This window comes from Xiphophorus couchianus, chromosome 13, assembly GCF_001444195.1.
Source record: "Xiphophorus couchianus chromosome 13, X_couchianus-1.0, whole genome shotgun sequence".
Lineage (NCBI taxonomy): Eukaryota > Metazoa > Chordata > Actinopteri > Cyprinodontiformes > Poeciliidae > Xiphophorus > Xiphophorus couchianus.
The window spans coordinates 3825637-3851627 of NC_040240.1; the positions used below are offsets into that span (position 1 = coordinate 3825637).

At 38.9% G+C, this 25991-nt stretch overlaps 1 protein-coding gene across 3 annotated transcripts; it reads left to right on the forward strand.

Moving 5' to 3' along the window:
- The first annotated feature begins 1816 nt into the window (after positions 1-1816).
- On the forward strand, positions 1817-24351 carry khdrbs1b (KH domain containing, RNA binding, signal transduction associated 1b). Of its 3 annotated transcripts, none has more exons than XM_028035645.1 (12): positions 1817-2161; positions 5926-6047; positions 8464-8580; positions 8888-9034; positions 13051-13184; positions 14247-14487; positions 14689-14756; positions 15033-15091; positions 15409-15438; positions 16762-16955; positions 19148-19209; positions 22486-24351. In XM_028035645.1, the coding sequence occupies exons 1-10, from the start codon at positions 2068-2070 to the stop codon at positions 16866-16868; spliced, it is 1119 nt and encodes a 372-aa protein (XP_027891446.1). In that variant the 5' UTR covers positions 1817-2067; the 3' UTR covers positions 16869-16955; positions 19148-19209; positions 22486-24351. The 3 variants fall into 3 exon arrangements, with proteins under 3 accessions (XP_027891446.1, XP_027891445.1, XP_027891447.1); XM_028035644.1 differs by having other exon boundaries at positions 16762-18669; positions 22486-24246; XM_028035646.1 differs by lacking the exon at positions 15409-15438 and having other exon boundaries at positions 1818-2161; positions 16762-18669; positions 22486-24246.
- The last annotated feature ends 1640 nt before the right edge of the window (positions 24352-25991 follow it).

Sequence of the window (25991 nt, forward strand, 5' to 3'; positions counted from 1 at the left end):
AATTTTTGCCTTCATTTGTTTCGAGCAGATGCACGCCCTGGTACACCTGCGGTCGATTGTAATAGTTTTCACTCTGGCAGCGGACTGACAAATGACCTGCAGGCTTTCAGCTGTTTGTTCAGGGAGCAACCATCTGCACTTAATGCATGCCCCTGTTTATACCAGAGGCCCAACATGGAGGGAAGACCTTCGCTTGCTTTGTATGCAAGGGCCAGCTCCAACCTCTGACCCGGTGTGCTTCACTGAACAGGCAGGCAGGTTCATTACAGGTGCCTGAGTGGAAGAAATCAATCCTTGAAATGCTTCTCCTAGTAATTCTTCTCAAAAAGCTCTTTGCTCACAGGTAAGCATATTTTAATCAATACGGTGAGAGGAGAGGAAAATGGATGATTAGGTTAAGAAAAGGACTGCCTCTGCTTAGGGGGAAAACCTTCGGTTGCATCCTTTTTGTCGTTGTGCTCACTGACGACCACTAAGGGGCAGTAGAGAGCCTCAGTCAAAAGTGATGCACAATCCATATATCCTGTTATCTGGAGTTAAACTCAGTAATCGATAGCGTGTTTGTCATCATATGGCATGTTTTTCACACTTCTTTAATCCTATAAAGGCCACATACAACAATACATGCGTTTCAATGAATATGAAAATCAATTTCGACTAATCACACTAGAAATTTCTAGTAATTGTATTTATGGAACACAAATATCAATAAAGATACTAAGAAAAAAAACTACTTTTTGAACTATACTTCGTTGATGTGTTGGTTCACAGTGTTTTATTGTGCTATGAGACATATATTAAAAATGGCTCATTGTGAAAACAAAATTGGACAGAGGTAAAAAAAATTATGAATAAACTTACACTTTGTTTTAAAGATTAATTTCCAAAAAAATATGTTCAACACTTAAAACACATATTATGATAAAATACAAGCTTTGAAACCTATGTTGTTGTTTTTTTATTTTGTTTAAATGATTGTATCATATTTACATTGAAGCATAACAGTTTTATGTCAGAACAAATTTTGTTATCTGGAAGAGCTTGTATCAGATTTGAAGTGATACCAGGATGAAAATCTAGGTCAAAAGCTAAGAGAGTTACACTATTTTAGAAACGTATATGCAAACAAGTCAGGTGATTTTTGGAATATAATTCTTAAAACGCAGTTAGGTTGTTTGAAAAACAACACCAAATAAATGTTAAACATTTTTTGCTGTGCCAACGTTTGGAAGTTTTACCAAAGCAAAATACCTAAATATAATTGCAAAAAATTTAATTTGGTTTTTGGTGTGACAGTTGTTTTCTTAAGTCAGATCAATCATATATGAAGCTACTGAAGGAGCCGATCTATTTAAAAGGTAGATGCTTCTCTGTAGAATATAAAAAAATATTCCTTACCCCTACATGCTGATACACAGCTTTTTAATTCTATGCCACAGAATGACTGTAGTCCTTTACAGTCACTATAGCCAATATTATTAACCAGTTAATTGGTCTGTTTATTTTTCTATGAAGCATTTTGAATAACCCAGTTAAAAGTGTTACGCAGATAATTTTCCCTACCTCCATGATTGTGGCCACCCGTACAAAACTTTATGGAGGCGCCCCTATTGGCCACTTATATATACAGAATTATTATGCAGCTTTTCATGATTCATTTCTCTCTGAATCAAGTGTTTGTAGATTTTACCGCCTTAAGACAGTTTTCATATTCAACTTTCTTGTAATCCAGTGAACGCGCGGTAGGCGGTGTCAGACCAGAGAACCACGTCCCTCTGAGCTCACTTCCGCTTTTTGGAGTAGTATACCCTTCACTGCTTTTGTTCTCCCATTTCCAACGAGTCCGCACTTCCGAGAAGAGGTTGGTCAGCCTGCGAAGGGAACCAATACGAGGCAAAGCGCGGAGCCGTCCGACTGTAAGCCACATGCGAAGCCCCGTCTACTCTTGGGATACTCGGCACGACATAGCAACATAAACGGACTACTTTTTTGTCTTCTTGTTGGAGTTTTCCCCACGCTTTTTCATCTTCCACGATCCACACCGACTGCCTCTGCGAACTCAACAAGATGGAGAACGACGATAAATATCTCCCCGAACTGCTGGCGGAGAAGGACAGCTTGGACTCGTCATTTACGCACGCTATGAAACTTTTAAGCGCAGGTAGACAACTACTAATTTGTGTTTTATCGTGTGCTTTGACTAGCAGCGCGAGGGAGCAGAGGAACACAGTTTCACTCTTGTAGCGCAGTGTGCTTTGGCACAAGACCTAGAATGCCCCCCCAAAACTGCAGCGCTAACGCGGAGGGCTCCTGTAGCTCTGTGGTGAAGATAAATGGCGGTTAATGACTTATGACTCAAACAGAAAATAACCTAAACCTCGGGCAGCGTCGCACACTTCCATGTAGTCAAGCTGAAGGATTTCCGTTTCCCCCTCGCGCAGCTGCGACATGTAGTCACTGATGTCGGTCACACAGTGGAGGCTCGTGCTGAGTTTAAACTTGCAAACTTTAATGGCTCCCAGACAAACCGTCCTTTGTCTTCGTCGTTGTGTTTCTGTTGGTTTCACTACGTGTCTGCCAGCTTTGTTGAACAGCAGAGTACAGATATAAGTCAAGTATCCAGGACACCGCTAACCCCAACATCTGAAAGCCGAGATTCGGCTGTCATTTAAGGTGTAAATGAGCTCGAGGTCCCGGTGTGAGCCGCCGTTCTCTACAGAGACGGCAGCCATGGCGGATCTGGGACTGCTGTTCTAGTTCCTGCGTTGTGGAAACACCCCCCTCTACCCATTTTAGTTCTTCACTTTGGTCTCTATGTAACTTAATTTTGTTGCGGTATTTAAAAAATATATATATATTTTTTTTTAATGTTTGAACTTCTGTTCAAGTGAAGAAAATGAACTCTTAATACCCTAACATAACGTAGTACATTGAAATTATTATATAATATGATGAAGTTCTGCAGGGTCATAGCAGTGACGCTGTTAAAAATAAAAAGATTAATTTTAATGGAGATGCACTGGTTGCATTTTCTATTAATTGGATCACGCAAACTTTGACACTGAATGTTTTTGGGGTTTTTTGCATGTTCTTTGATAGAGGCAGTTCGAATCAAATAAAACATATTTTTGCATAAAGCCATATATATTCCCCATTATGTTTCTTTGGACTACTTTTGTTTTCCACCTTACTTTTTTGGGTGCTAAATTGATCTGTGCCAGATGGAGTATTTAGTTCATATTTTCTCTAATTTACTTGTAGTTAACTTTAAGTAAATGTGATTATGATGCATATAAATGTGAGCAGTGCTTTTGCTAAGGGCTGTTTTCTGTCAGTCAGTTGTTAGGATTTCAAGCCAAGTTTCAGTCAGCCCAAACAGGGAGCGGAACTAAATGAATAGATTGTAGGAAAGTCTTTAGATTATCTCTTATGATTTGTTAAAGTAGTTATTGCAAAATAAACTAATAAGGAATGATTTCACTACACACTCACAAAGTGGCTTGTGGGAATGAAGGGGTGAATTGTCCTGTTACAGTACCTCACTTATTTTGACTAAACATCACTTTAATATGCTCACTACTGATGGTTTTACAAGTGACCATAAAAATGGTAGGACACAGGAAAAATGATATGAAGAAGTTTTGAATTTGTCACAAATGTAAGAAATAATGGGATTATCCTTATTGTATCCAAGTGAAGATCCCAAAGAGAGACTATCAATAAAACAAAGATGTTTATTAAAGTACATTCTGTTAATTAAGGAATCTTGAGACAGAAATCTGGTCATGTTGTTTGATAAGTCTGGGGAAAAAGTAAAATCTGGAACCCTAAATATTTAAAGTGGTCTTTAAATATTTGACCCAATGATGGAACAATTGGCTTATTCCAGCTGATAATTAGTGTCTCTTCAAGAAATACAATATTTTTTACTATTTATTTAGCAAATTTCACTTTTATGTCAATGGCCAGTTAACTGGTGCACCACAACATTTTTTACTTTTGAACTTTTAACGTTTCTGTCCGATCACGTTCTTTACAACAGCCTGGACTGCCGTTTCCAATTTTGGCGGATAGGGATTCTTTTTGTCTGAAAAGTGCTAAATATAGCGACAAAGTTGCTAAATTGGCAACAGTGGGATGGGCATAGATGGGATATGATTTAGATGGGACGCTTTTGTCCAATGACATTGGAAAGGAAAAATATCCAGCCTTCTTGTCTGTACTGGGAAAAGTGACACCGGTGGGTGCCAGGCATTGGATGGGGTTTTGAGGTACTTTTTGTTGTTGCAGGTAAGTCTGTCACAATAAGCATTAAGTCAATTAAGGGAACAATAAATTAGAGTGAGAATTAGAGTGAGTGCAATCATTTGAACAACAGTCGTTAAAGAGATGCTTCCCTGTAATATTGCTGAAAAGACATTTGACAGTTTGCACTACCTGCCACTTTTGCCAGTGGCAGGTAGTGCACTGGCAAAAGTGCCTTTGCCAGTGCAAAAATTTAATTAAAACGCAATTTTTCTAACAGTGACTTCATAATCCATTTTAATTAATGTTTTTTATATTGGATATTTGAAATTATTTAGAGTGTTATCTTTAAAAATGTAGTTTTAAAAAAAATCCTTACATAGGTAGACATATTGCATTGGTTTACCTTTCAGCTAAAGTTGTTTTGGTGACAAGACTAGTTGCAGGAAAGAGGGTCAAGAAAGGAAAGTAAGCAAGTTGTGATTTACTTTTGAGTTTTTATCAAATCTTACTTTTTAAATATTTACCTTAGTTCCTTTAAAACTGGGATGAGGGGTCCATAAACTATTTAAACAGCTTTCTGTGTTTGTTTTTAATTATTTCACCACGCCAGCAGACCAAAAGCCATTTTCAGAGAAAAGTATCGTTTCTCTACATTGAAGAGTCTGTAGAAATACTCTAATGCTTTTAAAATTTTGCTTACCCACAGCTAAAATTATGAATTGATCTATAAAATTTAACAAATGGATCTGGAACAATATATTGATCTGCAATATGAGTTTGTGGAAGGACTGGTTGGGTGCAATATTTTGTTGGTGGTATTTAAGTCAGAAATGCGTATCATATCACTTGGAAGAACTTTCACTGTCTTTCATGCAAACATCCTAATGCACCATAGCAACAACATCAAAAGACAGAGTGGACGTCTGCCTATTTGTAGAACTTCAAATTATTTGTGGAAAATTTACCTATTTATGGATTTTTCTCTAAAACATTCAAAAGAAAAATGCTTCTGTGGGACCTGAAATACCCAGTCAATGCTACTTGACACACTATTGGCTGGTGTTCACGTAGCAGCCAATCCAGGAGCACCATTTGCCTATCCTTGTTGCTGATTGGCTGTAGCCCCAAGAGTGGTGATGAGGAAGACTATAGATGTTAGCTTCTGTGGTAGTGCTAAGATGGTTTCCACTGTGCTTATTAATGCATATTAAGTTCTATTTAGTGTTTGAACTATTAAAATAGTCAGTTATTAATTTTTAAAGGGTGTCTGAAGCATTTGCTGATTTTAGCTATTTGCAAGCGGTTTTGGTCCCTGAACCATGCAAATACAGGGGCTTCACTGTAATGAGAACAATGTGGGTTGTCATGACAATGTTAAACAATAAAATAACGATTGCATGTTTCTTATTCGATAAGCATCAGCAAATTAACCCAGGATTTTGTTCCTTTATTAAAACAAGGCTGAATATTACAAAATCCCCCAGTAGTGTTTTTATTTTTGAATATGCCCTTCATTTCTAGACCAAAGTTTGTAAAACTGTCAACTATCTGGTTCAAGTTTGATCTTTCAACTGTTTTGTGGCTCTTTTATATATTTTTTTCTTCTATGTCCATAATTCCCTCTCGATACAAACGATACGGTTTGGTTGCATAAAAAAGTTTTCCTCCCCTCTCCAGAAATCGATAGAGTGCAGAAAGGAGAGCCGAAGAAGGAGACTGAGACCTACCTGGACCTTTTCACAACAAAGAACATCAAGCTCAAGGAGCGAGTGCTCATACCTGTCAAACAGTACCCAAAGGTGAGACGCTTTGCTCTTGAACTGCCTTCAAATGATTTTACCAGCTGACCACCGTGGCTTTGTATGTTTCAATTTCACAAAGTCAAGTGTTACTCAGTAGCTTCCCAGTTTGGTGCAGACCTCTGCTTTCTAAACTCCTGACTATAACCGCAAACAACAAATGGACCAAAAGGTTAATTTTGATTCCCTCCATGTTCAGATCTTGCTATTCCTTTAAAGTTGAGCCTTTCATGTGGATTAGTCTATATCAGTACAGTGGGTGTGTTTAAACTGTTGCACTCAGAATAAGAGGCTCATAAGAGTAGCATCTCCCCTCTAAAGATACAGAAACTCCTCAGCAGTTGTGAAATTTTTAATTGTGGAGAAGCCTGTCTCAATAAGCAATTAATTGTTGCCCTTAAAAGTTTTTTTTAAGGGCAGTTTTAATTATGATGTTCAGACATCATAATTTTGGTTGTAAGAGGGATTTTTATTTTCATTTTATTGTTTTTTGTTTAGTTGTGTGTTTTGACTATTTTAAATGTCTTAAGTGTTAAGTTTTTACAAAATTAAAGTATGTTCATATTTGAGGGCAAACTTTCATTACTGTGCCATTAACAATGTATTGCATGAAAACAATGTCAATACAACAATAATATTGTTTATTGCAATACTTACTGGGACAATTTATCATCCAGCAAAAGCCCTACTTGTGGACAAAAAAATTTTTCTGATGTAGTTTTAAGCACTAAAAGTAAATATTATTTTTTAACATTGGATAGAACTAATTTCTTAATGTATATATATATATATATCTTTTAAGTTTAGGGAAAATTAATATAAATGGCAATTTTTATATATATATATATATATATATGCATTAAGAAATTATATGCGTGATTGTAATTATATGCATTATTATATAGAAATTATATGCATTAATTTCTTAATGCATATATATATATATATATAATATATATATATATATGCATTAAGAAATTATATGCGTGATTGTAATTATATGCATTATTATATAGAAATTATATGCATTAATTTCTTAATGCATATATATATATATATGCATTAAGAAATTTACTGTTGGCCAGAATTGGATGAGAACTCTTTACATTAATAGAAGTACTGAAGAATGACTTCAAGGTCGCCATTGTTTTGTATTCATAAGATGGTTAAATAAGGTCAGACAGTTTTTATTTTTTTAAGAAACTGAATGAATAGATGTCTCAATTTTTCTAAAGAAATCAAACTGAACAAGACCTGATCTTTAGAGGAAGTAACAGGAAGGCTGAACATATTACAGGAAAGCTGCTCTATTTATTTCTTTGAGCTTTCAGTGTTAACCTTTTGAAAATCTGAGATCAGCTCAGTATCTATATCCTCCAGAGAAAACAGACCGATTCAGTAATATTATGAGATGCTAAGGATGGTTTAAATGTTGGCTGTACTGATTTTGTTTCAGAAATGTTAGTAATATCGCTATTAGTCTTAACCCTTAAACAGAATGGCGGAAACATTTAGGGCTTCAACTAAATTATTTTAGTAATCAAATTATTATAACGATCGTTTTTCTGGTGATTGATTATTCAGATGATTAGTTGGGGGAAAAAATGGGTGCATTCTGCAGATTTTGCTTATTGGGAGTGGTTTTTATGTAATTCAAACCATGTGAAGCTAAAACTGTGCCTCTTAAGAACAGAGTAAAGCTTACAAACATTTTTGTTTAAATGAAAAATGTATGTATTTTTGTACAGCTTTGGCTTAATTTCTGTTCTGACTGCTTCATCAAAGTTTCCTTGTTTTGGTCTTTATACTCTAAATAACGATTAATCGACTTCTAATTTAGTTGACGATTATTCAAATAATCGACTCATCACATTTAATCCGATTTATTGTTTCAGCCCTAGAAACATTATTGTCCTTATTTGTTCCATTGAATGTTGGATCAACATGAAGCCTGAGCGTGTCTTGTGTGGGCGTGACGGCCGTCTGATCTTCCAGACATGGTTTGATTCGGTATATAATGTACCACTGTTGAAGATGATGGAGCTCATTTGCCAAAACTGCTTCAGAAATCAAAGCAGAGACTGCTCCCTTTTTAAAAGCTGCTTTAAAAAATAAAAAAAAATCTGTTACCTCTAAGCACGGTGGTGGATGACAGCTAATTGTAATCCACGGTCATGACTCGGTTCAGACCAAGATTGCAGCCTTTGATCAGGAGGAGAGTCTGGCTCGGTGCATGGATGATAGCAGCTGACATCGCTCCAGCCCTCAGGGGATCATATCGACTCTGTCTGCAGTGTGTGTGTGTCTTAGCAGAGAGCCCCCTGACAGTGATTGCTCCCTCAATCTCTTGGTATTTAACAGGGGCCCTCACTTTGATTGTCAGGCTAATTTTGCTCCGCTTTGTTGCTCTGTTTAGTTCAATTTTGTGGGGAAGATCCTGGGACCGCAGGGCAACACGATCAAGCGTCTGCAGGAGGAGACCGGCGCCAAGATCTCTGTGCTGGGCAAGGGTTCCATGAGAGACAAAGCCAAGGTACGCCACACATTTGTAGCCGACATGGCAAAACATCTGGATTTCCCACGAGGAGAAGGCCAGATGTTGCTAACCTGCAGGAAGTCCAAATGTAAGGCCGAGGAAAAGAGAACGCTGCAAATCTGGCTTAGGATACCTTTCCACTTCGGTGTGATTATTGGGCTCTGTAAAAGCAGCAATATCACACCCCTTCTCCTGCCCCCGAGGTGGATGAAATGTGATAACGGCTTGCATAATTCATGCAATATTTGAGTAAGGCTGCGCCCCCTCTGGCTCGCTGACACTGCTCTGATGTTGCTCGTCTCAGGAGGAGGAACTGAGGAAAGGCGGCGAGCCCAAGTACGCCCACCTGTCCATGGAGCTGCACGTCTTCATTGAGGTGTTCGCCCCCGTGCCGGACGCTTACCTGCGCATGGCGCACGCCATGGAGGAGGTCAAGAAGTTCCTGTTTCCTGTAAGTTTCTCCCTCCCAAACTACAAGCGTTCCATTATCTGGTCCTCTGACTTTTTACTTTTGTTCTTTGTGAGATTATTATTATTGGTATTTATTTATTTATTTATTTATTTATTTTTCTTGTCTTTGTCCAACTAAACCTAAAATTTGAAATGTATTTTTATACCTTTGTAAACGTCTAAGGACTCTAAAGCACTTTAAACTACAGTAATACACACATTCCCTGTTGGTGCTGAGCTACATTGTAGCCACATCTGCCCTGTAAGGTTTCCATTCAGTCTGCAATCGGTGATTATAGCACAGTCATTCAGCAGACAGGTGTGTCTCAGGCTGTGATGACTTGGAATAAAAACTGTAAACAGCTGTAAGTATTCCTACTTGTTTTTAAAATAACATTTTGATGACTAAATCCAACTATCTTATCTATTGCTTCTGTTACTTTGAACAAGTTTATTTGTATAACACATTTCATCGGCAAGGCAGTTCAAAGTGCTTTACATCATTAAAAACATCATTCAGTAACAAAATAACCAATAAATGTTGCATTTTGTCAAATGCTGTCATCAAAATCAAGAAAATGTACATCAAACAATGTTGATTAATGTTAATGTTAGTGCTACTTAAAGGCAGCTTTAAGCAGGTGGGTTTTAGTCTTGATTTTAAGGAACTCAGTATTTTGATTGTTTTCTAGTTTTCTGGAAGTTTGTTCCAGATTTGTGGTGCATAGAAGCTGAATGCTGCTTCTCCTTGTTTGGTTCTGGTTCTGGGGATGCACAGCGGAACCAGAACCAGGAGACCTGAGAGGTCTGAAAGGTTGATACAACAGCAGATCTTTAATGTATTGTGGTCCTAAGCTGTTCAGTGATTTATAAACTTAGTTTTTTAAGTCTATTTGAGCTACAGGGAGCCAGTGGAAGGACTTTAAGTCTGGGTTGATGTTCTTTATCTCCCTGCTCCATCTAAAGCAAAATATTTAGATTAAACACCATAAATGTAGCAAGAGATTCCAGTCGTATCTTGCTGGTCCTTGTTGATGTGTCCGAAAATCCCAGAATTTGTCTTTGTGAGGGGAGGGAAAGTGTAGTAGGTCAAAAACATTTGGAGGTGTAGAGTTACTGCTTCATTCAGCGGAAGAAAGCCTCTCTTGCTATTTGTGTGGTTTTGACATTAAAGAATTAACCTGTAGATAACCTGTATTAAATAAGCTAGCAATGGTAACCAGCCTGGGCTCATCAATCAACAGGACTGTTTTTTTAATTGCAGCGTATAAAATTAGTTGGTAGAAAATAAGACACAAAAAAAGATCAAGAAGTCAACATGTCTGACCAGATTGACATTGAAATATGATACATATGACCAAAGTGATTACAGTTTTGAGGTTTTAGAAATTAAGAATCTACTAATGGATACAAAAAATGTTGTGGTTGCAATATAACCAGATGTGATTAACCCACATTTTCCTCACTCTTTGCCACTGTCTCAGTGTCCCTAAGACTCTGAACGAGCTCCAGCGTCCTGGCCTCCAAGTCCTGTATGAGTTATGGGCATAAAGCCAAGTTAGTTCATCCAACTGGCTGCAGATAGAATTGCCTTGCAGAGCTTAATTGCGTCACACTTGATAAATAATGGCCTAGCTGTTAATATGCAATTTTTGTTTTTGGACACGATGGTGTTGCTGTTCAATATTTTTGCTCAGCTCTAACACTGCTTCTACTGTGTAAGCTATTTTCTAATCTGCACATCCTTTAAGGTCTTAAACTTGTCTAAAATTAAGGCCTTAAAAATGTTGAATTCATAAAAATCCAGTTGGCATTAAATATGTCAGTCACAGGTCTAAAATGTTGTTGCATGACCATTTAATCTAGAATATTCTATGTAGTTTTTTGTTTTTCTCACGGGGCTTTTCTGGCAGTCAAAAGTTTGACTCGCATGCAAACATCTTGAATGCATCCTGTCACTCGAGGCGGTTGAGGCTAGCTGCTAATACAGCCTTGCAAGGTAGCTAGCAAGCTTTTTTGGCTTCATCTTGGGCACAAAGTTGGGTTCTTAGTTTTTGTTATGCTTGATTATAATGCAGCAAGAGTCCCCCCAAAACATTCCCTACATCTATAGTTTTTTTTCTGTCATAAATTTGATTCAAGGTGGCATTAAGATTGTCTTAAAAGTCTTAAATATGAGTTTCAGAAATCTGCAGGTGTCATGTTTAATCACAGGCCAGAGAAGATTGCAGAATGGCTGGAGGTTTTTATTTCTATTTTTACAGAATATTGCCCCTCCCCCACCTGCTGCCTCTCTGCACTGCCTGTTAATAGGCTGGAAGAAGAGTGTAATTCTTCAGCTGATGGCGAATATTTTCAGTTGCTATAAATGTGAAAATTCAGCCATTTTTTAAATAATCAGCAGTAGGAATAATTGCTGATTCTCTAGTAGAACTAAAAACAATTGAATTATATACGTTTTCTTTTTATAATATGAAAATAATTCATATTATATTGCATATTACATAATCATACAGTGAGAATCCCATATTGGTCCCTGCCTCATACCAATATGGCTGCTCAGTACATTAGTGTTAAATTATTTTTTATTTCTCTAAAAGCTAAAAATGGTAAGTTTTTTTTTTTTTTTTTCCAAAATGTGTTTTTATTCAGATTCCACCTCATCTTTTCTGATCGCTGGAATCTGAAAGCTGTTTGCATGCAAACCTGATTCATACAGGGCTTCAGTGCCTTACCAGGGCGACTTGCTGCATTATAGATGGAAAGAGCTCTAGGTGGGAGCCCAGAAAAGACAGGCTGGGGAAAATGGAGTGGGTGTTTACCTTGAGCAAACACAATCCACGGCACAGTCCAGAAACGTGAAGCAATCGGCTTCAAAGGGAGGAACTGGGGCTGCATTCGGCGTGTCAGCACGGTGCCCGCATGTCTGTCCATCACTGCACGCTCAACAAAGTCCCTGCCTGAAAATGTCCAACTCAGACACACACAGAGCTGACACCAGCTTTATTGGTTTCTATCTGCTACAGTCGAGCCAGGGAGGGTCTGCATGTCGGGCTTGGCTCTGGATCGTAACAATCCAACGAGGGTGAGTCGGGCTGACGGGCCCCCACCGTTGTACAACGGCGGGGGCCTTATTGTGCAGGGTGCCACAACAGACTCATTCTGAAGAAAACCAAGATGAATAAGCGAGAGAACTAGTTGCAGCGTTAGTATTGCTGTCATGTAAAGAGCTGTCCCCTGCAGCACCTGTCACAACAATTAAAGCCTGTAATCTGTCGGGCTGTCATGTGGAACAAAGCTGGAGTTTGAGAAACGGTTATAGAAAACGTGAGGCTGTGTTGGAGAAAATTTGTCCTTTAGCTCCATTATTTGTGTTCAGGTATTCCGAGGATTTGACATCCTTCTAGCATCTGTGCAGCCTCATATTTTACTGCTGTAAATGCCACAGCAGATCACTGCCGCAGTGTTCCCGTCCACAGCGCTACATGTCTACAGATCCGTCTTTAACAAGGCTGCATTGGGGTTGATGAATGAACACGAATTGATTGGGTCACAGAGAGAGAGAGAGAGAAAAAAGAACAGCAGCTCGCATCGCTGGAGTTGCGCTGCTCAGGCACGCCGCTTCACTAATTCAGTCCAACTTATTGTTTTGCAGATAAAATAAGGTGGCTGCTGATGCAGTCACACTAGTCTTGTCAAGGCTGTGTAGAGAGATGAGATTTACATTTTCTGCATGATGGAATGATGGGATGGAGTGTGGATGGAAGCTTTCCAGCCCACCCCACCTCCCTGTTCTTCCTCTCCTTAACAGTCTGAGTCACTGGCACAGAGGCTTTTTTTCCCCCACTTGCTCTAAGCTCTTGTATATCCTCTTTTTTTTGCCCTTGTTTTGTTTCAAGTCCCCTTTCTCCCCCCCAGCCCGCCTACTGATTTTTGCACAATCACATTCCAACGTGCGGTACTGATGCGCCTAACGGTTTCTTTCTGTGTTTTTCTGCTGCGTGTGTGTTATTGCAGGATATGATGGATGATATCTGCCAGGGCCAGTTCATGGAGATGAGCTACCTGAACGGGGGCCAGGAGCACGGAGGCAGAGGCCGAGGGGGCATGCCTGTCAGGGGCCGTGGTGTCCCCCCTGCTGGAGCACACAGGTAGAGGGGCAGCCCTGTTTACACACTCATTATAAGGTTCAGGGCATATGTACAGCAGCATTTTCCCTCATCTCTGTAGCTTTATATTGCAACGTTAACATGATAAAGCTATGATTGCTGAGAATGTAGTATACTCAGTATATATAGTAATATACTCCATTCATTATTAAAAAAAAGCCAATATAAAAGCTAAAATCCACTGAATTGCCAATGTTAGCTTAAATGCTAATTTTATTATAGTGGCTATCAGTAGCATGTTAGCTAGTAAGGAGTTTGCTCTCTGTATAAAGCTTTAAACAACTTTATATTGGATATATTGGAAAGGTAACATAAAAAGTTAATTATTGTTATTGTAATATAAGCAGTATATACCGTAATACACTCTCACTTTAAAAAAACAACATAAAAGCTTTAAATCTAATGTTAGTTTAAAAGCTAATTTAAACTAACAGTGGCTAACAACGACTTGCTCCATATATGCTTTAAGCAGATCTATATTGCAACAATAGCATAGTAAAAATGTTGATTATTTTGATTGCAATATACTCTGTTCATGATGCAAAAACAAATTTACTAAAATGCTAATTTTTGTTATAGTGGCTAACAGTAGCAAGTTGGCTAATAATAACTTGCTTCATGTATAGTGCTTTAAACGGCATTCTATTGCAAAGTTAAAATTATGATTGTGATTGCAATATAAAATATAAAAGCTGAAGTATGGTAAATGCTAATGTTAGCTTGTATGCTAATTTTACCTTTGGCTAACAGTAGCAAGTTAGCTACTAGTTCCTTCCTCCACCTTTGAAACGCTTCATATTGCAAATTTGATGTGAAGTTACATTTGTGAATCTGTATCCTGCTACCCCGACATTTAAAAATCAAAACCATGTGAACAATAATGCTACTTTATATAATGTGCTTTCTCTATGAAGAAAATAAATGAAGTAGTCAGTTTAAAAGGTCCTAAACAGATAACAAAGTGACATGTTGGCTGGATTGAACCGTTGCTCTCCCCTCATGCAGAAAGCCATGCGTGTTCACTCTGCCCTCGTTTCCCTCCAGGGGGAGGGGGATGCCTCCTCACGGTGCTGCGGCCAGAGGAGGTGTGACTCGAGGAGGCCCAGCCAGGGGCGGAGCAGTGAGGGGCGTCCCCGCAGGCCGAGGAGGACCTCCCGCTGCCCCCGCCAGAGGGGCTGTGGCACCACGCGCCAGACCCCCGGCTGGCGGCCCACCTCAGAGGATGGCTCCGCCCCCTGCTCACCAGCACACAGCCGGTGCCGGCGCAGAGAACTACGACGAATACGTAAGTTGTTTCCAATCCTCCAACTCCTACTTTTTTCCAACAGCTGGCTTTATGTCGATGGCGCGCTAGAGAGCAGTTCTAGATGTGAGCATAAGGGATCGTGTCAGCTTTACTGTCAGGATGTTTTCTAGGGACATCTTGACACTCAGGATTGGTGAACAAGCCCCTCTTATATCTCTCTCTGTTTCTTCTGGTCTCCAGGGTTACGACGAGAGCTACACAGACACAGCCTACGAGTCTTACGACAGCTATTACAGCCAGCCGCAGGCGTAAGTGAATCAGACGACTCTCTGGTTTTCACCTGCTTTTCCACGTTGGCTCTGCATCACACCGGGAACCATCAGAAGTACAATTTCAGTTCTTCATGTGGAATTTAGGAAGATTCGATTGAGCTCAGATGTTGTCTAATGGAGCACTGAGATTAGAGCTCATTTGTAAAAGACAAATATCATCTCCCTGGTTATTGCAGTCAGCAGCTAGTGATGTTATGCAGAGATGAAAATTTCATTTCTCAACTGTTTCATTTCTCTTTTTGCAACTACCAGAGAACCAGAGTATTACGACTACGGACACGGAGAGACGACCGAGTCGTACGAGTCATACGGTAAGAGCCGACTTCTATGAGCTGAGTTTGCTTTAGTCATTTAGATCCAGTGAAAAAATCTAAGCTGGTGCAGAGCCTTGGTATAAACCTGAATGTAATTTATTTGGAATTTATGTAATAGACCATAACAGTAGTGCTAGTAGTGTAGGAAGAAAATCCTCAGTTTTGTTTTTAAGAAATGGAAATCTGAAATGTGGCATACTAGAATGCAGATCCTAAATCATGTTAATGTTTGATTTCTGCCATACAAAGAGTTTAATGTTGGTCTCATGTGAACACAGCAGCTTCTAACTCCAGTTTACTTTGTATCTGGATAGAACATGAGGAAATGTGGCAAAGCCCCTGGGGTATGAAACCTTTTACAACATGCTATGTATGTGGGTGACTTGTTGTTTGGATTATGGTGAATAACGTCTGGTGTCAGGTTGAAATTCTGTGTCTATTTTTCTTGACTGTATTAGTATAAAAGAAGAAACTGTCCATCAATCCATTTGTCTTTTCCTGGATTCCTTGCCCTCCTCCCAGTTAATGTTTGAATACTTAACTTTGAAAATTTGCCCATTATATCAAAAATCTTCCATAACTTCCTTCTGAACTTTACCTAAAATTCTTGTGGGACAAATTTGATGCTGTAAATCTTGACTTGGTGGTGGGTTTTTTCTGTTCTGGCCCTTCTCAACTTGGCTCCACTCCACCCAGTTCAGGTGGTTTTTCATTACTGTTGACCACCCAGCAGCTTTGGTCAGTGAGGTTGTTGTTGTGGACGACCACCAGAATCTGAAAAGTAGCGCAATGACAAACGCAACACAATGGTTGACATGGAGAATCTGTGTATGGTTCATTCTTTCTTTTTTTTCCAAACTGAAAAATGACAAAAACAAATTAGGTAGTACTTTTTTTTTCTTAAGCTAAATTAATGCACATATTACAAAAAAGACTACCCTTTATGTATATTTAAATAGTTCAAGCTAAGACCTGCTTTAGGTTTTGTTAGTGCACCTTTTGGAACTGGAAATTATGGCACAAACTCTGGGCGCATTACGTATTCACTTAGCACTTTAGAAACGGCCCAAGACTCACCACTGATATGTGTGTCTTATTTAGAGACTTTGTTGTTGAGTCTTTGAGATCTGATGATCTTACCATGAACAAACTCTTCTTCTGGTACTTGTGCCATTTCCGAGATCGCTACATATTAAAACAGCATAGCTGGATTTAGATAGCTGAACTATGGATGGACATTTTTTCATTTGGGTTTTAAAAACAGAAAAGAAACTAAACAAAACTCTCATTTCCTTTTTGCGATTTTGTTTTGAAATGGAAAACCCCAATAATGAACCATGCACGGGTTATGAATGTCATGTGTTCTGCTCAGTCTGCTGAAAAACTCCAGATCTGCTCAGTAGTTTTTGGAAATTGTTTGGGAATCACTCACTGGTTGCATCACCCAGAGTGACTCCACCCACTACCAACCACTGATCAATAGTCTTCTGATGCTTTATGGCCAACTCTTCACTCTTGGATTCCTAATAAGTAACTGTTACCATGTAGCCGTTGCTAGCAGAAACCCCTTGTAGCCGTGTAGAGTGGAGCCACGCCCGTGTTAAAGGGCCATTTGTGTGCTTGAACCATTTGATGTTGACTTTATTTTCCATCTACTTCCTGTCCAGCCCAGGACGACTGGAACGGCACCCAGCGGACGGCTCCAGGGAAAGCGCCTCCCGCCTCTAGAGGCGGCAGCACGGCTTACCGGGAGCACCCCTACCGACAGTACTGAAGTGAAACGGACCCTCTCCACCCTTAGTGTTGCCCCGATAAATCGCCCGTTACCACGGCAGCTCTCGCTTTAACAAGCCTGACAAAAGTAATTGTCCGTTTGTCTTTGGGTTGGTATTTTTATTTTTGTTTTTGTTTTTTTGTTTTTGGTTTCCCCTTTTCACTGGACTTCTACCCGACAGAGCCAATTGGGAACTGGAAATTGGAACTGTTTTTTCCAGATTTGACCACAAACGCCACCCCATCCCCTACTCTCCACCCTCTTTTTGTCATACTTCCTGTCCAGCCAACCAAAGTGGCTTTCCGATTGGTCAGAGAGGATTCGTGGGCACCTTGTGAAACTTCCATTTTGATTATTTTCTTCTTTTTTTTCCCCCCATTCCTGCTGTATATTTTTTCTCCCCCCCTCTTTGGCTTTTTTGCATTGTTTCTGTTTCTCAATGTTTGGGAATAGTTAGTTCTGGTAGAATTAGTGGCTCAAGAACTAATTGTCTAAAGAATCAGTTTTAATTGTTTTAAACATAAAGCACCTGTTAAGGGTCAGTTGCAGATTCCCACTTAGGCTACATTTCAAAATTCTGTTAATATAGACCATTATTAAATGACCTTTTAACCCTTTCTTTCTTTTTAAATCCTGTAATATCTAAACCAATACCAAAAAAAATATATCCTAAATTAAGTTTAAGGCTAAAGCAAAGTTAATGGAATCGGTGCAATTCATTGTCTATAATGGTTTGTTTTTTAAATAGTTCTAAAACAATTGTTCAATTAGCCTTAGGCAGCAATATTTGTTATTGTGCGTAGAGTTTTGAAATATAGCCCTAATAGACACTGTTGAGATGGACTGTCCTCATATCCTCATTTTTTTTAATCTAAAAAAGAAAAATAAAATAATTATTTTTAATGAGAATCTGGCTGGTAAATGATAATTTAAACACAGTTCAGGTCTTCATTGTGATTTGACTCTATACAAACTGCATGCACAAAGTCCAAAAAAAAGGAAAGAAAAAAAAAGAAGGATTGGGACAAAAATCTCCACATGGGTCTTCTCTTCCTGTAGAGAAGGGATCCTGCAGCTCAATCCGAACTCTTGTACATATTTTAAAAATATCCTAATTGTACTTACTCTGCCACTAGTATCTGTACCCTCTCCATTAAAAATGCATTATGCTCCATGTGTAAGCTTGGCTAAATAGGTTACTAAATCTGTCCAAAAGATGTTTTTTGCAGCAGTTTGTCAATAAAGCTTAGTTTTTTGTTTTTTATGAAACCTTAACTGGCTTTATTTGTCTCCTGTCCTGTTAAAAAAAAAAAAAAATCAACAACATGGTTTTAAACGAGCAATCAGATGTAGCTGGTTTTCCCCTTTTGTTTCCTTCTTCAAAAGCGCTTTTTAAATCTAAATGAATGTATTGACGTCTGGAGGCTTTAACCGTACTAAATGATGTCTTGACTGATTATCAAAAGAGCACAACTTATTCTCTCTCTCTCTTTCTATACTTTTTAAAAAGGAGCCAGAGGTAAGACCTCTAAAATAACCTGGATAGCTTCCTAATGTGTATAGAGTTCTAAAGCATTGAATGCCTGGGTATGTATAAGACTTTTTCAATCCTTATACCTGTGGTCGTAATCGTCAATGAGAATTTGCTTTTATAGCCGCTTGAAAATTAACTGAATTCAAACCATCATTCAGGTCTAGGCCTCGTTGTCATGAACGATGCTGGCGCGATGGCTACTTTAGTAGAGAGTAATGGCAGTGCAATGGAGAGGATGCTTATAACCTAGACAACTCCACTGTAAAGGTAACCTAACCCTAAATGTTTAATTATTAATTTCTTAGTGTGTTTTATCCTTTGACATAAACCTTTTGACATAAAAAAAAATTCTTACAATCATGAGTACAAAAAAAAAAATCAGTTCAAAAGTAAAGAGGAGAAAAAAAGTAACTTCCAACATCATACACTTTTTTTAATGGACAAAAATAATTTGTTTTGTTTTTTTTCTATCAAAATATGTCAGGGTAGTGTTAAAAGTGAACAGAGCCAAATCTGTGTCCAGATCTTCTGCCGTTTACTTTTTCTTTGCTGCGTAAAGGTTGTTTACTGTAGGGTTTTTTGACAATGTTTCACCTGTAGAGTTAACTTTAACAAAAAAAAAAAAAAGAAGTGAGTTGCATGATTTTACTTTTTCCTGTAGACATTGCATGATATGTTTCAAGTTTTTATTTCTCTCACAGCGTTTTTAGACGAGGTACTGATTAGCGCTTTGTCCTTCCTTCAGGGACGGCTGCTGGTCATTGAGCATCCATAGAGACGGTCTGCTGGAGACCAAAGAGCCCTCAGGTTAGTCTGCTGCTGCATGCTGTCTGTAAAAAAAAAAAAATGTATATATATATGTATTTGTATATGCATGTTTTTTTAAATGTATCAATAGCGTAAAGATGGAAGTTTTTATTGAAATGAGCAAAATAGTCAGATGTTTGTAAGTATAGGGACATGTAGATCATAACGAAACAAATGTTTGTTGCATTATTATGAGACAGGGCTACAATTTTTAATTTTTATGGTGTAGATTTTCTCCTTTTTTTTTTTTGTAGTTTTTGCTCTGCATTCATTCATTCAACCTTTATTTAACCAGGATTAAACGACTTAACATCAAATGTCTGTTGTACAAGAGTGTCCCGAGAATGATTCATTTTAAACACGGAGTTACAAAAATGCCCACAACAATATCATTAGCATCATTCAGAAAAGAAGAATAGGTCACGTTCTCCTGCTGTTAGAAAAGTGTACTTTTGAGCAAACGTAGCTGAAAAGATGTGACTATATGTACTACAAATCTAAAGTAAATATAGATAAACTAGAAACCCTTTTTCTCATTTGAATAAAATTAACACCATATCATTCAGAGTATGTGAAATGTCCCATGGGCCATTGTTCAGTTTTAGCTGTTTTAGCACATGCTAGCATGCTAGGCCTCATCATTTCCACTGGTCCCACTCAGGAAATTGGCTGCCATGCAAATATATTCACAGGCCTTCAGATTTATTTATACCACTTTGTCACACAACCACAAACTTCAATTTATTTTGGGGGGGATTTTACATGGCAGTCAAATAAAACATTAAGTGAAATGATGCATGTTTTTTTTATTTTTTTAAAGTAAAAAAAAAGAAGGGATTTTGTGTTCGTCGGTCAACTTTTTTGTGCCATTATACCCCACTTTTTCATGGCAGAAAATAGTAAGACTAACATTTCAGTCAGTTTTTATCTGTGTCTAAAGTTAATGGCAACAATTAGTCAAACTTCTTCACACAGCGAGAATTTTTTTTTTACAATAAATGATAAACGATGCAGTAAAGGCATCACCCTCAGTTGAAACATAACAAAATCAGTCATATCTACTATTCATCCCGTGGAGGAACTAGCTTTCTGTTATGTCTCTCACTCAACTAAAATAGCAAATTCATTTTTGAAATAGCCTTGTGGATCCAAAACCCATATTTCTGTCGGCCATCTAAAACTCTGAAGCATAATATTTGCAATTTAAGGGTTTAAATAAATCAGAACCGCCAGTGTAGTCCTTTAACATCTCCATTTCCCCTAAAGACTTGCGTAAAAGAGTGTGCTCCCGACGCCCGCGGGCTTTTTAGCCACTGTAACGTTACTCCACATCTCCCATGTTCACAGAATTTCAAAGCTCGGCTGATTCCGATGATTGCCCAGCTTTCTGGAAGCGGCCTTGCTTCTGACAGTGGTTGTGAATCGGTGTGTGGCCGGGGCGCTCTCCTCCCCTCAGCCAGCCTGAGCGAGGCGGGGGCAGCATGACGCCGGCGTCACCATGGCATGAGGGGAGGTGACTAATGAGAGGAGTGGGAGACGTAGGCTCGCCGACACAAGGAAAACGGAGCAACGGGGGGACTCAGAGTCCAGAAAGGGAATGGGATTTCTTATGATGTCCAGACTGGACCTTGAACGGAGTGTAAAGATGAGACAGCAGCAGCAATGTTCACAGTTTGATTTGTTATTGAATGCCTTTGTTTTTTTTTGTTTAAGGGTATATGGAATTGTTTTTACAGTGTTTGCTTTTGGGCTTGTAACCCAAGAATGCTATGATTTCTGTCAAAAATGGCTGATATGAGAAATATGGCAGAAAAAAAAAAGAAATTAATGCCCTTCACCAGCCTAGCATACTACCAGTTATATTCCACTGCAGCCAGTGGCTCTGTCAAAACCTGAAATTGTGTGTGGTGAGGATACTTGACATTTTTTATCTATTCTGCGTTCAGACTTTATCAATTCCATTTCTTTCAACAAAAATCTCACCAGAATATTGTACTTTGCATTAAATCCTAGTAGAAATGAATGGAAGAAGCCTAAAGTCTCACTTTTCTTCTTATAGTTGTTCAATGTCTTACTCATCACAGCATCACAGTAACAAGGCTATTGATACCTTCATCTGAGGATGCAGTCTAAGCACATAAATGTGTTTGTACTTTGTTTCGAACATGTTGAATGGTCCCCTGAAGCTAATGCTAAGTGTAGCATCAGCTACACTTAGAAAAGAAGTTAAACTGTTGACCTACAGTCTGAGAATGACTTGGCTCAGACTATGAGGATAAATAAGTGATATGATATTGATATTAACCAGGTTGCCATTAACTTCCTCAAATATAGAATGGACCGCTGGGTCAGTTCATCTGGCTTTTTTTTATTTTTATTTTTTTAGTGCAACTGTACTTGGAATTTAAGTAGGGATTCACAAACCCACATTCAGTCTTAGCATGACGACGCTCACACTGAGCCCGGTATTGCTTCTGCTGAAGGTTTCTTCCTGTTTAAGGGGAGTTTTTCCTTTACAATAACTGTCTTCATCCAATTGTCATAAGGATTTTGAGCTAACAAGTTATGCAAAATGCAGTTTTGCCCAGAGTAGACACTGCGTATGACTAATAACAGGAAGTGGAGGTTGCAAGCTAGCAAAAAAAATACATGCTGGAGGTCCGGATTTTGAACGTTTTCTGAGTTTTGTGCCTTTTGCATGGTGCAGACCCACCAGAATCAACTAGAATCAATTGGAAAATGTAAGACTGGATCAAATTAACTATTGTTTTTGTAAAGTGCCTTGAGTTGACGTGTTATTTCAACAATAGATGTCTTCCTGTCTGAGAGATGTAGCTCTAAATACTGTTTTAATGGCAAAAAAGCGACTGCTTTGAAAAATAATGAGACTTCAAGGTTAATGTTTTAAGAAAACTATTTGTTAATGAATCATATCAGGTGGGTTAGCCGTCATGCGTTATATATGTCTAACATATAAAACGCATATGTCCTTGATTTAATAGACGTCTGGCGTTTTGCACTCCGTCTGCACATTTACTGTTAATTGAAAAAGTAATGTAATGTAGTTTATTCAAAGTTCCCAAGACCTGCGTTTAATCACAACTTGCTTAAGAAAAATGTTGCTTAGCTACTGTAGAAAAGCTGTGCAGGTTGGCAGGAAAAACGCCTCTAATTAATGCAGCTTATAAAGAAGTTTGTTTTTTTTTCCTACTTGGCATCTCGTACCTCCCATCTCTAAATCGCCTGTTTTTATTTCATTTTTTCCCCCCTTTTCAGCAGAGAAAGTGGAGCAGGTCGCCGTTAAGAAGGTGGTCAGATGAAACTCAGGGGCATCCCGACGGGGAGGGAAGAGCGCAAAGATGGCCGCCGAGTCGGGGCCAAAGGCAAAAGCTGTCCCTCAGAGACACGAAGAACCTTCTGTGAACTGTTGAGTCGTACTGGTGAATTAGTGTAATGATTTTCTTATCTTCGAAGACTTTCGAATGCTTCCGTTCACATTTTCCCTCCTCTGGCGCCTAATGTAGCAGAAAATGAGCGCTCCTTTATATAGAACGCCGTGAAATTGTTTTTAATTTTCATGAACCCCCCTGTATCTGACCTGAAACGCTTTTTTTGGCTTTGACTCAGGCACATAGTCATACTTCGAATACATTTTTTTAAAAATTACTATCATTATTATTAGGGAATCGGTTTTTAAATTTCATGCCTCATCGTTGCAGGAAATGATACTCAACAGTTTGCGACAGGGAGGGCGTGAATCCGGAGATGTCCCACGCCAACGCAGAAGCACGTTTCGCATCCAGACACTGTCCTGTTCTCAGCACTTTCACATCCAGATCGTTAGAATTCAGCGAGACGACTGAGCCTTCGAGCGGGATGGAAAAGAGGAGGTGGGGAGGGGAAACAAAGACAGTGAACACCGGCATCCTCCTCTCATCCATCCATCCTTCCATCATGTTTCTGTTGATTCGATCTGCCGTTTTCAGCCATTATCACTCATGACATTACAGCAGCCCATGGTGCCGAGTTACACTCAGAGGTCAAAACTCTACTTTCCCATATTGAAAACAAATTTCCCGGCGCTGATCCGCTGGTCAGAGGCAGCATTAGCTCCTTTCGGCTTATTGGAAAAAGCCTCTGCTGAACGTTAGACATCAGGCCTGGGAGAGAAGAGGGGGAAAAAAAAAACATCACTGGAGATGAAACGTCAATGGAGCCATATCCAAAACACACCATTTTTCAGTCTTTATGCGCTATTACGTCTCGAGTAATGATCCCCGCGTCTCCTATAATCTAATGCCAGATAAGTGATGGTGTGGAAGCAGTCTCGTTTGGGAATCGACAAACTGTCAGGAAGCATAAAGGCGGAGAGGAAAGTAAACGTTACCGGGGCGGCGATCGATGAAAGGTAGACTTTTGAATATGAGCCGGGCCGCGGATCCGTCGCTTTTCCTCTCTGCCCACGTCCGACGGGTCGGCGGCGCCTCGCCGAGGGTGGGATGTGTTAAAATGCAGAGTGGACAGCTGGATCGCTTCCCCCTGGCCTTGACGGATTCACACCATCAGAAGAACATCGCATGCTGATGCCTGTTAAATATAAAAAGAAAAGAAAAAAAGGTGACAGCGAAGCTCTCTTCCAGACGCAGCAGGACGGGCGGTAATCTGGAGGCAGGAGGGGGGCTTAATGTATGCCCGCCTCATGCCTGGTGTCCTTGATGGTCCAGGGGAACTGCAGGAAAACCTCTGAAGATTTATATGGATAGATTCTATTAATAAATACTGTGTCTGCGTGTGCGCACTGTTTACACCAGGTATGGGGAGAAAAGAAATGCTAGTCTCAAAGATACAAGGTGGAGGTCAGCGGCTTTATTAATTGTGAATTCTAATAAATAAAAATGAGGTTAGTTTATTTTCATGTCTTAATGTGCTGCCAAGATCCAAACCTGCAATTTGGGATAGCATTCATATATATTTTTTTCTTGCATTCCAGCTGCAAATGTCTGTATCTTATGTAATAAACACAAAGTGTAAAACTAAGAGGAATGAAAATTGTATACTTTTACAAATAAAACTCTCAAAAGTGCTTTGTGTTTGGTAACCCCACTTTACTCTAATGTACCTAAATAAAGGTGCTCTGAAGCAGCTTTCAGGAGTCAAATCATTAATCCAGCTGTTTACTTCAGTCAGAGGCTCCTTTGGATTATTTGTGAGCCCTCCTCTACAGGAGGAGTATTTTTCAAAGTATTTTTCAGTTTGATTTCAGAGGTTTGTTCGAGAACATCAGAGAGCAAATGGAGACCAAGGAGCACAGCACAAAAGTCGGAGAGGAAGTAATGAAGTTTAAAATGTCAGCACAAAGCAAAGGATGCTGGGAGAATTATAGAAAATGATACAGGGTGCAAGAACAGCTGAGAACATTTATAAGAAATTATTTATCCCAAGTGTAGTAACTTGACCTCAGATGTGAAGTTTTACCTGTAGGTTTGAAAGATTGACTGTAATTTCTTTTTTTTTTATTGTGAGAATTTTTAACTCGCAATATAAAGCCAAAGGCAAATTTCCATATCTGTGGACAATAAAGATGATTATTATTCATGCAGTAGAATGGCCAAGTCAAAGTCCAGTACTAATCCAAATTATGCTCAATATTCTAAAATTAATGTCCCCAAATTAACCCATCCTTAGTGTAGCGAAGTGGATAAAGGTCTTTTACCTCAAAGACCTTTTGGAGGTAAAACAAGAGATTGCAATAAGGTATGCAACACAGAATACATGCTAATTGGAATGGTCTAGTAAAAGTAAAGACCTAAATCTGACTAAGATGTCACAGTAACGTAAATGACTGATTTTCATTTTGTATTTAAAAAGTGTCAGCCTGAAATAAAAATTTGCTTGATCCCCATTGTTTAGGGTGTAATATTTTACATATGCTAATGTTTTATGCTAGCTCACTCATATGACCTATTCCTTTTTGAGCTGTTATGTGCAAGGAAATTGTGAAATCAGTACTGCCATATGATAAAACATTTGGGATAAACCTCAAAAACAAACATAAAATTGCAAAGAAAATATGCACTAAATTAATATTTAGCAGACGGGGGGCGTCGTAAGTATTGACTCCGATAAATAAAAGATCCGGAAGTATTTCTTGCGCAGCCCGGTGGTTGGGGACTAATGCCTAAGGTATCCAACATTTACAACCATATAGCTGTTCATTGGTAAAACGGGTGGTCTCACTTTTCACTGTGAAGAACTTGGTTCACTTCTATTAATATACATACAAATAGTAGCTTTCCCCAATAACGTAGTAAACAAAACAATCTGAAATTATCCGGACTGGGGAAAAAAATCAGTTCAAAGGAAATGCTCCTTTTTTGGGGGGCTTGTCAACAGTGGAACCCTACTGAGTCTCCGGGTTGCTAATCAACCTGGAATTGCATTTCCTCTACCACATCTTCACAAGGCATCCAAATTCAAGAACAGATGAGAAGCAAAGTCGCTGGCACCTATCAGTCAATCATATATCAGCCTACAAATTGAGAAAACATGAAACTGTGGTAAACCTTCCCAGAAAGTCTTGGCCTATCAAAATTACTCCAAGAAGGCATTGTTGACTCGTCCAGGACTAGGTCACCAAGTGTTTTGAAAAAAAAACATCCTTAAAAATTATAATGTTTGGGCATAAGCTCAAGCGCGCCTGGGTTATGACAGTCAATAGGTGAAGTGTAAGGAGGCACAAGAAGCAGGACTTTATTATTGTCTCTATTCATGCTTGACTGATA

Excerpts from the sequence above, each read along its gene's own strand:
- khdrbs1b (XM_028035645.1), top strand. The coding sequence starts at position 2,068 with ATGGAGAACGACGATAAATATCTCCCCGAACTGCTGGCGGAGAAGGAC. Across the intron at positions 14,757-15,032 it reads TATTACAGCCAGCCGCAGGC|AGAACCAGAGTATTACGACT; the intron begins GTAAGTGAATCA and ends TGCAACTACCAG. Across the intron at positions 15,092-15,408 it reads CGAGTCGTACGAGTCATACG|AACATGAGGAAATGTGGCAA; the intron begins GTAAGAGCCGAC and ends GTATCTGGATAG.